Source organism: Sapajus apella, unplaced genomic scaffold (assembly GCF_009761245.1).
Source record: "Sapajus apella isolate SASKATOON/1434 unplaced genomic scaffold, GSC_monkey_1.0 scaffold83, whole genome shotgun sequence".
Taxonomy (NCBI): domain Eukaryota; kingdom Metazoa; phylum Chordata; class Mammalia; order Primates; family Cebidae; genus Sapajus; species Sapajus apella.
Genome location: NW_022437023.1, coordinates 5,575,109 through 5,590,483, shown reverse-complemented (window position 1 = coordinate 5,590,483; position 15,375 = coordinate 5,575,109). Strand labels below are relative to the sequence as shown.

General features: G+C 39.1%; 1 protein-coding gene across 2 annotated transcripts in view; it reads right to left on the bottom strand.

Moving 5' to 3' along the window:
- ZFAND3 (zinc finger AN1-type containing 3) overlaps positions 1-15,375 on the bottom strand; it is a 340,250-nt gene that overhangs the window by 62,563 nt on the left and 262,312 nt on the right. For both annotated transcript variants that reach the window (XM_032253333.1, XM_032253331.1), the window contains exon 4: positions 13,210-13,275. In XM_032253333.1, the coding sequence (XP_032109224.1) occupies positions 13,210-13,275 (66 nt within the window). The remainder of the gene's footprint in view (positions 1-13,209; positions 13,276-15,375) is intronic.

Here is a 15,375-nt window from a genome sequence, read left to right as displayed (position 1 = left end):
CAGGGCCTGGAGTGAACCTCAGCAGACCTACAGCAGAGGGGCCAGACTGTCAGAAGGAAAACCAAGAAACAGAAACAACCTCATCATCAACAAACAGAACATCCACACAGAGACCCAATCTGAAAGCCAGCAACTACAAAGTCGACAGATGGATAAATCCTTGAAGATGGGAAGAAACCAGCGCAAAAAGGATGAAAACACCCGAAACCAGAACACCTCTCCGCCTACTCCTCACCAGCAAGGGAACAAGGTTGGATGGAGAACGAGTGTAATGAAATGACAGAATCAGACTTCAGAAGGTGGGTAGTAAGAAACTTCTGTGAACTTAAAGAACATGTTCTAACCAAATGCAAAGAAACTAAGAACCTTGAAAAAAGATTTGACGAAATGCTAACGAGAATGGACAAAATAGAAGGGAATATAAGTGAATTGATGGAGCTGAAAAACGCAACACGAGAACTTCGCGAGGCATGCACAAGTATCAACAGCCGAACTGACCAAGCAGAAGAAAGGATATCAGAGGTCGAAGATCAACTCAATGAAATAAAACGGGAAGGCAAGACTGGAGAAAAAATGGTAAAAAGGAATGAACAAAGTCTCCAAGAAATGTGGGACTATGTGAAAAGACCTAATCTACGTTTGATAGGCGTGCCTGAATGCGACGAAGAGAATGAATCCAAGCTAGAAAATACTCTTCAGGATATTATCCAGGAAAACTTCCCCAACCTAGCAAGGCAGGCAAACATTCAAGTCCAGGAAATACAGAGAACACCACAAAGATATTCGTCAAGAAGAGCAACCCCAAGGCACATAATTGTCAGATTCACCAGGGTTGAAATGAAGGAGAAAATACTAAGGGCAGCCAGAAAGAATGGTCGGGTTACCCACAAAGGGAAGCCCATCAGACTCACAGCAGATCTCTCAGCAGAAACCCTACAAGCCAGAAGAGAGTGGGGGCCAATATTCAACATCCTTAAAGAAAAGAACTTTCAACCCAGAATCTCCTATCCAGCCAAACTAAGCTTCATAAGTGAAGGAAAAATAAAATCCTTTGGGAACATGCAAGTACTCAGAGATTTCGTCACCACCAGGCCAGCTCTACAAGAGCTCCTGAAAGAGGCTCTACACATATAAAGGAACAACAAGTACCAGCTCAACTAAAGGGCAAAACAGCCAGCTAGCACCAAAATGGCAGTATCAAATTCACACATAACAATATTAACCCTAAATGTAAATGGACTAAATGCCCCAATCAAAAGACACAGACTGGAAAATTGGATAAAAAGCCAAAACCCATCGGTGTGCTGTATCCAGGAAACCCATCTCACATGCAAGGACACACAAAGGCTCAAAATAAAGGGATGGAGGAAGGTTTACCAAGCAAATGGAGAGCAAAAAAAAAAGCAGGAGTTGCAATTCTCATCTCTGATAAATTAGACTTTAAAGCAACAAAGATCCTAAGAGACAAAGAGGGACATTACATAATGGTAAAAGGATCAATGCAACAAGAAGAGCTAACTATCCTAAATATATATGCACCCAATACAGGAGCACCCAGATACATAAGGGAAGTTCTTAATAACTTACAAAGAGACTTAGACTCCCACACAATTATAGTGGGAGACTTTAACACCCCATTGCCAATATTAGACAGATCAACCAGACAGAAAATTAACAAGGATATCCAGGACTTGAACTCAGACCTGGACCAAGCAAACCTAATAGACATTTACAGAACTCTCCACACCAAATCCACAGAATATACATTCTTCTCAGCACCACATCACACCTACTCTAAAATTGACCACATAATTGGGAGTAAATCACTCCTCAGCAAATGCAAAAGAACGGAAATCGTAACAAACAGTCTCTCAGACCACAGTGCAATCAAGTTAGAACTCAGAATTCAAAAACTAACCCAGAACCGCACAGCTTCATGGAAACTGAACAACTTGCTCTTGAATGTTGACTGGATAAACAATGAAATGAAGGCAGAAAGAAAGATGTTCTTCGAAGCCAACGAGAATGAAGACACAACATACCAGAATCTCTGGGACACATTTAAAGCAGTCTCTAGAGGAAAATATATAGCAATAAGTGCCCACATGAGAAGCAAGGAGAGATCAAAAATTGACACCCTATCATCAAAACTGAAAGAGCTAGAGGAGCAAGATCAAAAAACCTCAAAGTCTAGCAGAAGACAAGAAATAGCTAAGATCAGAGCAGAACTGAAGGCGATAGAGACACAAAAAAACCTTCAAAAAATCAATAAATCCAGGAGCTGGTTTTTTGAAAAGATCAACAAAATAGACAGACCACTAGCCAGATTAATAAAAAAGAAAAGAGAGAATAACCAAATTAATGCAATAAAAAACGATAAAGGGGATATCACCACAGATTCCACAGAAATTCAAACCATCATCAGAGGTTATTACAAACAACTCTATGCACATAAACTAATAAACCTGGAAGAAATTGATAAATTCCTGGACACTTGCCTCCTCCCAAGCCTAAACCAGGAAGAAACCGAAACCCTGAACAGACTCATAACAAGGTCTGAAGTTGAGGCAGCAATTAAGAGCTTACCACCCAAAAAAAGCCCAGGTCCAGATGGGTTCACAGCTGAATTCTACCAGACATACAAAGAGGAGCTGGTACCATTTCTTCTGAAACTATTCCAAACAATACAAAAAGAGGGAATTCTTCCCAAATCATTTTATGACACCAACATCATCCTGATTCCAAAACCCGGCAGAGACTCAACAAGAAAAGAAAACTTCAGGCCAATATCCATGATGAACATAGATGCAAAAATATTCAATAAAATACTGACAAGCCGATTGCAACAGCACATCAAAAAGCTTATCCACCATGATCAAGTAGGCTTCATCCCGGGGATGCGAGGCTGGTTCAACATACGCAAGTCTATAAACGTAATTCACCACATAAACAGAACCAAAGACAAAAACCACATGATTATCTCAATTGATGCAGAGAAGGCCTTTGACAAAATTCAACAGCCCTTTATGCTAAAAACCCTCAATAAGCTAGGTATTGATGGAACGTATCTCAAAATAATAAACGCTATTTATGACAAACCAACAGCCAATATCATACTGAATGGGCAAAAACTGGAAGCATTCCTCTTGAAATGTGGCACCAGACAAGGATGCCCTCTCTCACCACTGCTATTCAATATAGTATTAGAAGTTCTAGCCAGAGCAATCAGGCAAGAAAAAGAAATAAAGGGCATTCAAATAGGAAAGGAGGAAATCAAACTATCTCTATTTGCAGACATCATGATTGTATATCTAGAAGACCCCATCGTCTCAGCCCCAAATCTCCTGAAACTGATAAGCAAGTTCAGTAAAGTCTCAGGATACAAAATCAATGGATGCAAAAATCACATGCATTCCTATACACCAATAACAGACTTAAAGAGAGCCAAATCAAGAACAAACTTCCGTTCACAGTTGCCACAAAGAGAATAAAATACCTAGGAATACAACTAACAAGGAACGTAAAGGACCTCTTCAAGAAGAACTACAAGCCACTGCTCAACGAAATAAGAGAGGACACAAACAGATGGAGAAACATTCCATGTTCATGGTTAGGAAGAATCAATATCATGAAAATGGCCATACTGCCCAAAGTAATTTACAGATTCAATGCTATCCCCATCAAGCTACCAATGACTTTCTTCGCAGAACTGGAAAAAAACACCTTAAACTTCATATGGAACCGAAAGAGAGCCCGCATAGCCAAGTCAATTCTAAGCAAAAAGAACAAAGCGGGAGGCATCACACTACCGGACTTCAAACTATACTACAGGGCTACAGTAATCAAAACAGCATGGTACTGGTACCAAAACAGAGACATAGACCAATGGAACAGAACAGAGGTCTCGGAGGCAACACAACATATCTACAACCATCTGATCTTTGACAAACCAGTCAAAAACAAGCAACGGGGAACGGATTCCCTGTTCAATAAATGGTGTTGGGAAAGCTGGCTAGCCATGTGCAGAAAGCAGAAACTGGACCCCTTCCTGACACCTTACACTAAAATTAACTCCAGATGGATTAAAGACTTAAACATAAGACCTAACACCATAAAAACCCTAGAAGAAAATGTAGGCAAAACGATTCAGGACATAGGTGTAGGCAAGGACTTCATGACCAAAACACCGAAAGCATTTACAACAAAAGCCAAAATATATAAATGGGACCTAATCAAACTCCACAGCTTCTGCACAGCAAAAGAAACAGTCATTAGAGTAAATCGGCAACCAACAGAATGGGAAAAAATTTTTGCAGTTTACCCATCTGACAAAGGGCTGATATCCAGAATTTACAAAGAACTCAAACAGATTTACAAGAAAAAAACCAACAAGCCCATTCAAAAGTGGGCAAAGGATATGAACAGACACTTTACAAAAGAAGAGAAACATGAGGCCAACAAACATATGAAAAAATGCTCATCATCACTGGTCATCAGAGAAATGCAAATCAAAACTACATTGAGATACCATCTCACGCCAGTTAGAATGGCGATCATTAAAAAATCTGGAGACAACAGATGCTGGAGAGGATGTGGAGAAATAGGAACACTTTTGCACTGTTGGTGGGAGTGTAAATTAGTTCAACCATTGTGGAAGACAGTGTGGCAATTCCTCAAGGGCCTAGAAATAGAAATTCCATTTGACCCAGCAATCCCATTACTGGGTATATATCCAAAGGATTACAAATCGTTCTACTATAAGGACACGTGCACACGAATGTTCACTGCAGCACTGTTTACAATAGCAAAGACCTGGAACCAACCCAAATGCCCATCAATGATAGACTGGATAGGGAAAATGTGGCACATAGACACCATGGAATATTATGCAGCCATCAAAAACGATGAGTTTGGGTCCTTTGTAGGGACATGGATGAACCTGGAAACCATCATTCTCAGCAAACTGACAGAAGAGCAGAAGATCAAACACCGCATGTTCTCACTCACAGGCGGGTGTTGAACAATGAGAACACATGGACACAGGGAGGGGAGCACTACACACTGGGGTCAGTTGGGGGGAAATAGGGGAGGGAGGGTGGGGGGTTGGGAGCTGGGGAGAGATAGCAAGGGGAGAAATGCCAGATGTAGGTGATGGGGAGGAAGGCAGAAAATCACACTGCCATGTGTGTACCTATGCAACAATTCTGCATGTTCTTCACATGTACCCCAAAACCTAAAATGCAATAAAATAAATAAATGGAAAAAAAATATATCATAAACAGGCTGTACAAAAGAAGTGAGTCAAGGCTGGGCTTGGCGGCTCACGCCTGTAATCCCAGCACTTTCGGAGGTTGAGGCAGACCAATCACTTGAGGTCAGGAGTTTAAGACCAGCCTAGCCAACATGGTGAAACACTATCTCTACTAAAAATACAAAAATTAGCCAGGCGCAGTGGCAGGTGCATGTAATCCCAGCGGGGGGCTGAGGCAGGAGAGTAACTTGAACCTGGAAGGCCAAGGTTACAGTGTGCTGAGATTTCGCCTCTGCATTCCAGCCTGGGTGACAGAGCAAGATTCTGTCTCAAAAAAAAAAAAAAAAAAGAGAGAGAGAGAGAGAGAACAATGAACAATACAAAGGTATTCTAGTTCATGTCACTGTTTTGTCACACTGAAAGGAAAACAGGTGACAGAAATTAGGGAGGGAGGGTAGAAAGGAGAGACATAAAGTAAAATTCAATTAACATGCTTCTTATGGGGTGGAAAAATGACACTTTCTGGAAAAACTGCCTTGATAGTTAATGGGACAGTTCCTAGTCCCATCTGCTTTAATCTCACACAGTTCTACAGCTCCCTTATGGTCTCACAAATAGTTATTTTATTTGCTGCTCTACTAATTATAATCACATTTTAAACATATACACAGCATGTTTTAATCATCCTTTTTCAAGTCTATCAGAGAGAATATAATCTACTCAGCATATGTGCTGGAGGAAGAGTAAAAGTGAATATAGACAGAGAACAGCAAAAGTCTGTTGACAATACTGTCAAGTCTGCAAACTTGTCTATGAATTATTTCTTATTTTAACTTCAGAAGTAAAAGGACTATAAAATGAAAAGGAAAAACTAAAGCCTCATATGAGAGTGCAACTAAGGCTGGAGCCCTTTTTTCATAGGCTAAAAGATCTACCCCTTGATATAGTCAGCCTAAGGCTAACAGCTAGTCAATGCCCCACTTAAATGATGCCTACCCCACCAGAGGAGCCAGCCCAGAGGGGCAGAATGCTTAGGCCCACCACTGGTCAAGAATCCCGCTGGAAAGACTATTTCTCCAAGTAAATTTAAGGCTAGACCTGGTCCTATCTATTCCATTACAGCTCAAATTTTAAGGTTCATCAATAGGAAATGGTAATAAAAGAAATATATTTTGCCATAAACCTGCAAATGTCTTATTTTAATAGGTCACACAGTATGTCTTTAAGAAATCCTAATAAAAGGCAACGCATTTCCCTCCTTTCCCACAAGACCCTTTTTTTTTTTTTACAACAGCTTAAAAAAAATTTTTTTTTAATTTTGTGGGTTCACAATAGGTGTATTATTATGAGATACATGAGATGTGTTGATACAGGCACGCAATGTGAAATAAGCACATCATGGAAAATGGAGTATCCATGCCCTGAAGCATTTATCCTTTGAGTTACAAGCAATACAATTACACTCTTTAAGTTATCTAAAAATGTGCAATTAGGTTATTATTGACTATAGTCACCCTGTTGTGCTATCACATAATGAATCTTACTCACTGTTTTTTTTTGGTACCCATCCATCATCCCCGCCTCCTTCCCCAACCATGTAGTACACCCTTCCCAGCCTCCAGTAACCAACCTTCTACTCTCTGGGCCCAAGAGTTCAATTATTTTGATTTTTGGATCCCACAAATAAGAGAGAACATACAATGTTTGTCCATCTGTGTCTGGCTTATTTCACTTAACATAATGGCCTCCAGTTCCATCCATGCTGTTGCAAATGATGGAATAGATAAAAAATGAATGACTGGATCTCATTCTTTTTTACGGCTGAATAGTACTCCATTGTGTATAAGACACATTTTCTTTATCGATTCATCTGTTGGTAGATACTTAGGGTTGCTCCCAATGACTACTGATTCCATGAATATTGACTCTACCAGGAGATAAAACACACAAGTGTAGGTATTACTAAGCTTTTCAGGGTCACTTGTGACTTAGTACCAACATGCTTTAGCTTCTGAATCAGTTTAAAAAATCTCATATATATTTCTCAGTTACCTAACAGCAAGGAAACATTTCTTGCTGGAAACATTCTTAGCTACCATGAACAGTGCTATGATAAATATGGGAGCGTAGATGCTGCTTCAATATACGGATTTCTTTCTTTTGGATATATACCCAGCAGTGGGATGGCTGGATCATATGGGAGCTCAATTTTTAGTTTTTTTGAGAAACCTCCAAACTGTTCTCCATAGTGGTTGTAATAATTTACATTCCCACCAACAGTGTACAAGGTTATCCTTTTCTTCACATCCTTATCAGTACCCATTATCGCCTGTTTTTTGAATATAAGCCATTTAAACCAGGGATGAGATAGTTCACTGTAGTTCTGATTTGTAGTTCCCTGAAGATCAATGATGTTGAGCAACTTTTTGTATGTCTGTTTGCCATTAGTAGGTCTTTTGAGAAATGTCTATTTAATCTTTTCTCCATTTGTTTGATTGAATTATTAGATTTTTTCCTGTTGAGCAGTTGAAGCTCCTTATATATTCTGGTTATTAATTCCTTGTCAGATGAGTAGTTTGCAAATGCTTTCTCCCATTCTCTGAGTTGTCTCCTCACTTTGTTAGCTGTATTCTTTACTGTGCAGAAGTTGTTTAACACCATCCATTTTTGCTTTGGTTGCCTGTGCTTGTGGGGTACTGCTCAAGAAATTTTTGCCCAGACCAATGTCCTGGATATTTTTCACAATGTTTCCTTATAGTAGTTTCATAGTTTGAGGTCTGAGATTTAAGTCTTTAATCCACTTTGATTTTATTTTTGTATGTGGAGAGAGACAGAGGCCTAGTTTCATTCTTCTGCACATGAATATCCATTTTCCCAGCACCATTTATTGAAGAGACTTTCTGTTCTTCAGTGTATTTTCCTGGGACCTTTGTCAAAAATCAGTTCACTGTAGGTGTGTGGACTTGTTTCTGGGTTCTCTATTCTGTTCCATTGGTCTATGTATCTGTTTTTATGCCAGTATCAGAGTGTTTTGGTGAGTATAGCTCTGTAGTATAAATTGAAGTCAGGCAATGTGATTCCTCCAGTTTTCTTCATTTTGTTTATTATAACATTGGCTATTATGGGTCTTTTGTTGTTCCATATAAATTTTAGGATTTTTTTTATTTCAGTGAAGAATGTCACTGGTATTTTGATAGAGATTTCATTGAATCTGTGCCCACTTTAAACATAAAAATATAATGTCATGAAGATAGCCAGTTAAATAGCCAAATACCTTCCAAATACAAGGAGATGACTATAACTCGGGTTACAATATTTTATTAGCTGAAGGTACAACTTGATGATTAGAAAAGATGAAGGAAAAAAGGGAATCTTCTGGTGGTTTGTTGCCAAGGAAAGTGATCTCTTTCCTTCACAAAATACTTGTTCTTGGCAGGAATGTTGTAAGAATTAACAAGGAACATGTGGAACACACTCTAAGCTCTCTGAAGAAATGTAAACTCTGTCTAGTAATCTGAAGGTGTGATGTGCTTTAATTCACACATTCTAACCAAAAGCAACCTAGGACTTGGCAGTACTTTTCAACTGTTGACTGTGGACATCCTAGAACTCTACAGAGACAGTGGGGGTAGGGTAGAGTGAGGATAACCACACACCCTTCATTTAATTTCTGTTTAAATACAAAAATGATCATGGTGTTGCCTTTTTTTTAATCTAAAGATTACAATAAGTTTAACTGTTAATAGTTCTGTGTGGCTAAAAGTCAGCATCTAAAGAAAAGTCTTTCCCATCTAGCTCACGAAGACAAACTGATCTTTCATTTGCTACTACAGCTGCTTTTTGCAAACTGCTTCTTAGTCTCACGGTGATCACAAAACAGTTTCTTTCTTTCTTTTTTTTTTTTTGAGACAGAGTTTTGCTCTTGTTACCCAGGCTGGAGTGCAATGGCGCGATCTCGGCTCACCACAACCTCCGCCTCCTGGGTTCAGGCAATTCTCCTGCCTCAGCCTCCTGAGTAGCTGGGATTACAGGCACGCGCCACCATGCCCAGCTGAATTTTTGTAGTTTTAGTAGAGACGGGGTTTCACCATGTTGACCAGGATGGTCTCGATCTCTTGACCTCGTGATCCACCCGCCTCGGCCTCCCAAAGTGCTGGGATTACAGGCATGAGCCACCGCGCCCGGCCAAAACAGTTTCTTAAAAAGATCTGCCTCTCTCGTTTTGATAGTTGTAGACCAACCACTCTACACTACTGTCCACCTCTAAATTATGACAATACCCTTTATCTGATCAAAACAGTAGTTGCTTGAAATACAAATGCTGATTAAGCAACCACTGAGGTCTTCACTTACTAGACCACATAATGATGGGTCTAATGCTAATCCGTAGAGCTAATTTTCAAAGTTCCCAGAAGAAAATAATGTTTACCGAAGAAGTCACTAACCTTTTAAAACTGCATAGTCCTATCTAAAATAACTGGCCATGTACCTTTAATATGTATATATTTGTGTGTGTATTTGCTGTTTATAAACTACATGTATGGGCTGAGCACAGTGGCTCACGCCTTAATCCCAGCACTGTGGGAGGCCAAGGCAAGAAGACTGCCTGAGCTTGGGAGTTTGAGACCAGCCTGGGCAATAATAAGACCTTGTCTGTATTAAAAATTTTAAAAATAATAAAAATAAAGTATGTGTATGAACACACATACATAATAAAGTGAATCTGTTGCTATTAAAAAATAAAAAATTATAAAAATAAAGTATATGTATGAACACGCACACAATCAAGTGAATTTGCAAAATATAAATTAAGGCTGAGCTTTTCCTGTTTTCTCCCCACACCTCAGGCAGTACATTGTTTGCCCTTTGTCAGAAAATGCTGACTTAATGAACCACCTCAGTCTAATCTCAGTATCCTTTTTCTAACACACATCATTACTAAGTTCAAGGCTGCTTTAGGTCCAACCTTGTATGGATAGACTGGCTGGGAGGAGGTAGGTAAGATCTTACTTAAGGTCCCACTCTGCAGCTCCTAAGAAATGACACAAATGTAAAGTAATTATTTACTGACCATCTGTGCCTGAAGGCCCACGTGGTTTCTGTCTGAGATATCTTTGGGAGACGCCCCCTCATAGTAGAATCACTGTATAACACATGCCACAGACATGAATCCTCATTTGAAGAATTGCTACTATAACACTGACATGTAACAAAGAATGTGATCAATATAAAATCAGTTAATAAAACTAAGTACAACAAAGAATGCCAATACTACTGCTTTACTCTTCCTTCTGCTTAAAATATCTGTTGATGTATTTATCAACACCATCTGACAGGTGCTTACTATAAAGACATAATCTTCATTAAGACAATGGAAGCTACCAAAAACTGAATGCCTACTATGTGAGTGTATTCTTTTCTTCTTTTTTGAGACGGAGTCTCACTCTGTCACCAGGCTGGAGTGCAGTGATGTGATCTTGGCTCACTACAACCTCCACCTCCCAGGTTCAACTGATTCTCCTGCCTCAGCCCCCTGAGTAGCTGGGACTACAGGCGTGTGCCACCACACCTGGCTAATTTTTGTATTTTTAGTAGAGACAGGGTTTCACCATATCTCTTGACCTCGTGATCTACCCATCTCGGCCTCCCAAAGTGCTGGGATTATAGGCGTGAGCCACCATGCCCGGCCTTCTTTTTCTCTTACATCAAACCTGAGATTTATCATCCCATTTTATAAGTGAAGAACAAAATTTTGAGATGTTAACTTATTTACTTAAAATCACAACTTGTTAGTGGCTAAGCTTAGATCTGAAACCATATGTGATTTGAGAACTCACATTTTCAAACTAGTTTACTATATGCTCTATTTCCAAATGTATATTTCATTTTTTCCATATTTCATTCAACAGTCTGCTTTTCCACAGTCTGGTTAGGAGAAGCAGCAATTACAATAAAACGTGAAAAGTAGTAGCATGATATAGTGGAAAACAATGTAGGCTTTAGTGTCTTAAAGATCCGTGACCGGCCAGGCATGGTGGCTCAAACCTGTAATCCCAGCACTCTGGGAGGCCAAGGAGGGCAGATCACAAGGTCAAGAGATAGAGACCATCCTGGCCAACATGGTGAAACCCCGTCTCTACTAAAAATACAAAAACAATTAGCTGGGCGTGGTGGTGCGTGCCTGTAGTCCTAGCTACTCAGGAGGCTGAGGCAGGAGAATCGCTTGAAACCAGAAAATGGAAGCTGCAGTGAGCTGAGATTGCGCCACTGCACTCCAGCCTGGCAACAGAGCAAGACTCTGTCTCAAGAAAAAAAAAAAAAAAAAAGGGATCCGTGTCCAAGTCTTGGCTCCATCACTTACTAGCAATATTACCTCAGAAAATATACTTAAGTTTCTGAGTGCCCACATTTTTTCATCTGTAAAAGAGGAATAATAACAACTATCTTGCAGAACTGTTCTGAAGATTAAATCACTATGTATATAAAGTATGCTGAGTAGTGCCTGGCAATGTAATAAGCGTATAATAAATATCATTATTAGTTTTAGGAACACAAAATAGTATAGGATCACAGAGGAGGAAATAGGTCTACCTAAAAGATGGACACAAGAACATGATATTCACTAGAGTTTCCTGCTAGTTTCAGCATCTGAGTACATGAGTCTCCTTCCCAAACCTCTCAGGATGACCCAGTGTGTTCAAGGTTCAACTCCTTGACTGCTGCCTGAACATGGTGGTAGTGCTAACAGTAAACCCTTCTCTGAGGGTCAACGTTGGAAGGAAAGACAAAAGACTAAAGTACTGATGCATCTGAAGTGCTGGACTGAAAATCAAAGGACTCTGAATGTTTTCAAGCTTCTGGCTGGAATGGGCAGGTAGTTGGCTCTCTGACTTCCCACTGGCTAAAATCAGGGTGGTCTATCTCTATCTCAATAAAATAGAGAAACCTACTCTACCTAGTGGAGCTTGGAAACTGGGCACAGGAGGGATAACAGCATGAAAAGACTATCTCACACCCACCACCCTGTCTCAAAGCTGGTCATCTGGAAGAGAAGAGTATAATTAAGTTTAGAGTTCAGTGTCTGGATGTTACTTTGAAACTATGCAAACACGGACCTGACTGAGGTCTAGCATCAAACTATGAGCATTAAAAGGAGCTGAGGTTTCAGTGTAAGTCTGTATATGGAAATAGTTTGTGCTATTTCTGCCGGGGAGTTACAAGAGTTTTTTTTTAAGTTATGAAAAATACTCTGACATGACCTTTAGAAAAACAATATAATTATTTTGACTCTTCCAAATACAATCCTTGAGATATGTTAAATAGCAGACACCATTATTAGAAAAGGCAAATATTGCTTAAAATAAATTAAGCTATAGGCAAAGGGAACAATGGGTATTGTGACTGCTCTTTAGAAAGCCACAAGATTCATGACTACATGTTTAATAAAAATGTCACAGATGCACAAAGATGTTTTTGGGACTCTGTGCATCTAAAAAGAGAAATCTCAGTATATCCATAGCTTAAATCAAATGACAGAAAATAATTTTCCAAAAATACTAGAATACTACAATAATCAATTAAAACACTGATTTCCTACATTAAAACTTCTTTCATTAACATTTCAATCCTGGCCCTCAGATTAGCTACATGTTACAAACTGGGCAATGATCTGCATTTCTGTTAAGTCTTAATAACGTTCTTCAGATGTTAGAAAGTATGTGTATTTTGATGTCCACCGTCTTGGATCTAGCTGCCAGCATTTACTCAGTCCATCTAACTCTCCAAGAACATCACTCTGACCTTTGCTGATACTCCACTGTCAATACTAAGCACGTATATCACCTCACAATTGATGGAAGAATGAGAGGACCCTGACAAGCACACCAAGCTAGAACCAGCTGCTGACTTCTGTAAATAATTCAAATAAGGACAAATTCACATAAGAATGATGTACATACCTGTACCACAGGATCTTTTTGTTGGTGTGATTAATGAGACATGAGCTGTGTCTGTGCATGGCCCACCTAGAAACAGAAAGGCAGGTGCATCAGTCAGGACACATCCTTTACATGACCATATAGCTGCTTTCCTGAGTAAAGAGAAACTTAAAAAGGAAAAGATCAATCTACAAATATACATGAGGAGTAGCAGGAGGAAAGACGGTGGTGGTGGTGGTGGGTTAATTCTAAGGACCTAATTTTAGTTCAGTAATTTAGTCTACAGAGATGCATAGTCTTTCTACATTATAACATGCTTTTCATAAAAAAAAAAAAAAAGTCAAATCTCACATAATAACAAGTTGAAGAATAACAATTTAATTAGAATTCAGATCTAGGTGAGAGGAAATTACCCACAAGTTTGGGAGATGTGTTCTTCCACAGAATGATGAGCAGGAGTACTCTCTCCTAGGCTGGTGTCTCAGCAGTCACTCTACCATGGAATTTACTGAAAAACTAGCCTTACTTAACAAGAAGCGGGAGGGTCCTTAAGAAACAATAAACTGGTTGTCAGAAGAAATAAGGATCATTTTCATATACAAAGAAAACATTGCTGACCAAGAAAGAATATCTAGTTTCATTACAAGAAATATGATATGAAGAGGCCCTTTATGGAATCTTGGCGGGCCCAGAGATCTGATGCATATGCATAATTCAAGAGTATAAAAGAGACATAGTTGCTGGGTGAGTGAAGGCTTGAAAATCAATAATTTCATTCTGTTAAATCAAGATCTTCAGCACAATCTGAAGTTGATATTGATACATACCCCAACACTCCCCACTGACATGCCCTAGGAGGGGCAGTGGTGATCATAAAGGAATAGAACACACAGGCAAATGTTACACATTTATTTTAAAAAGCGTCTCCAGGTGACTACAACTAGCAGAAGGAAAATATGGTTACTTGGTAGAGTCATGCATCTCCTACAACAAGAATTCCTATCATTTAAGTTACTCACTGAAAAGAAGGGCAAGACCAAAGAGCTCTGAGACCTGTTCCTAGAGCACGTGCTGCCGAGATTAATGGGTTTAGGACTTGGAGAGCCCACCTAAGGAGTTCACGCTTCGCTTACTCTTTACTATAACAAGGCCATAACAACAACAACCCTTAGTGTGTGTAAAAAGACAGAGGGAAATTTTAAAAGAGAGGAAAAACCAAGTGCATGCATTGTTGATTTCAAAGAACACTTAGCAAACACCCACTATGTGTCACCACAGCTTAGCCCCACAGTCAGGGAGATCATCATAATCTTTCTTAAAAAAACAAAACTTATGTACATAAAGAACAATACATGACATCAATAAATAGCTAGATGGAAAGTGGTTGAGTGCCAAAACATATGGAACATATGCTATACACAGTCAGGAAGGAGAACATTCATCATTGGCTTGTATTACTTGGAAATGCAAGAATTTGAAAATGAGTCAAGAATAAATTGCAGAGTTTCAAAAGTCAGACCAGAGAGCAGAGTATTTCAATTGAAAATTTTTCTATAAATGTCAGATTCGCCACAAAAAGCATAATGAACTAAAATTCCAGAGGTTCAAATGGGAAACTGTGACATGAAAATAGGCAACATGAAGAGATAACGAGGCACATGCAAAGCTAACACAGCCTCAACATCCTCAAAAACCCTCTGGGCACTGGCTTCTATAGCTCCTTAAAATGCTGTAACTTCTGCTTCCATGTAAGGGTTCTTTGTTTTTATTAGCTGAAGCCTTCTTATTTCTGGAAAAGTATAGGCTTTTTAGAAGACTCAGTTCAACTAGACTCTTCAAGTGGGAAGTCTATAACAAACACTCCCTACTTGCTGAGTAATCTTGAATAAGTGATCCTCAGTTTAACAAAACAAACAAAAAAATGGAATTTAATCATCTGTATAGCAAGGTGTCATAAACCATAAACCTTTATATTATATATTATTGCCACTTTCTCTTCCACTTGATTTTATGTTCCCAAGGACCAAGAATCACACTGTTATCTACTACTAAGTCAAGACTATGTAGACAGTGAGTGCTTAATAACATTCGTCAAGTGACTACTGCAAGCTATTTAACCTAATCAGAAGAGTAACAGATTTATATATATTATAAATATATATATATATATATATATATATATATATA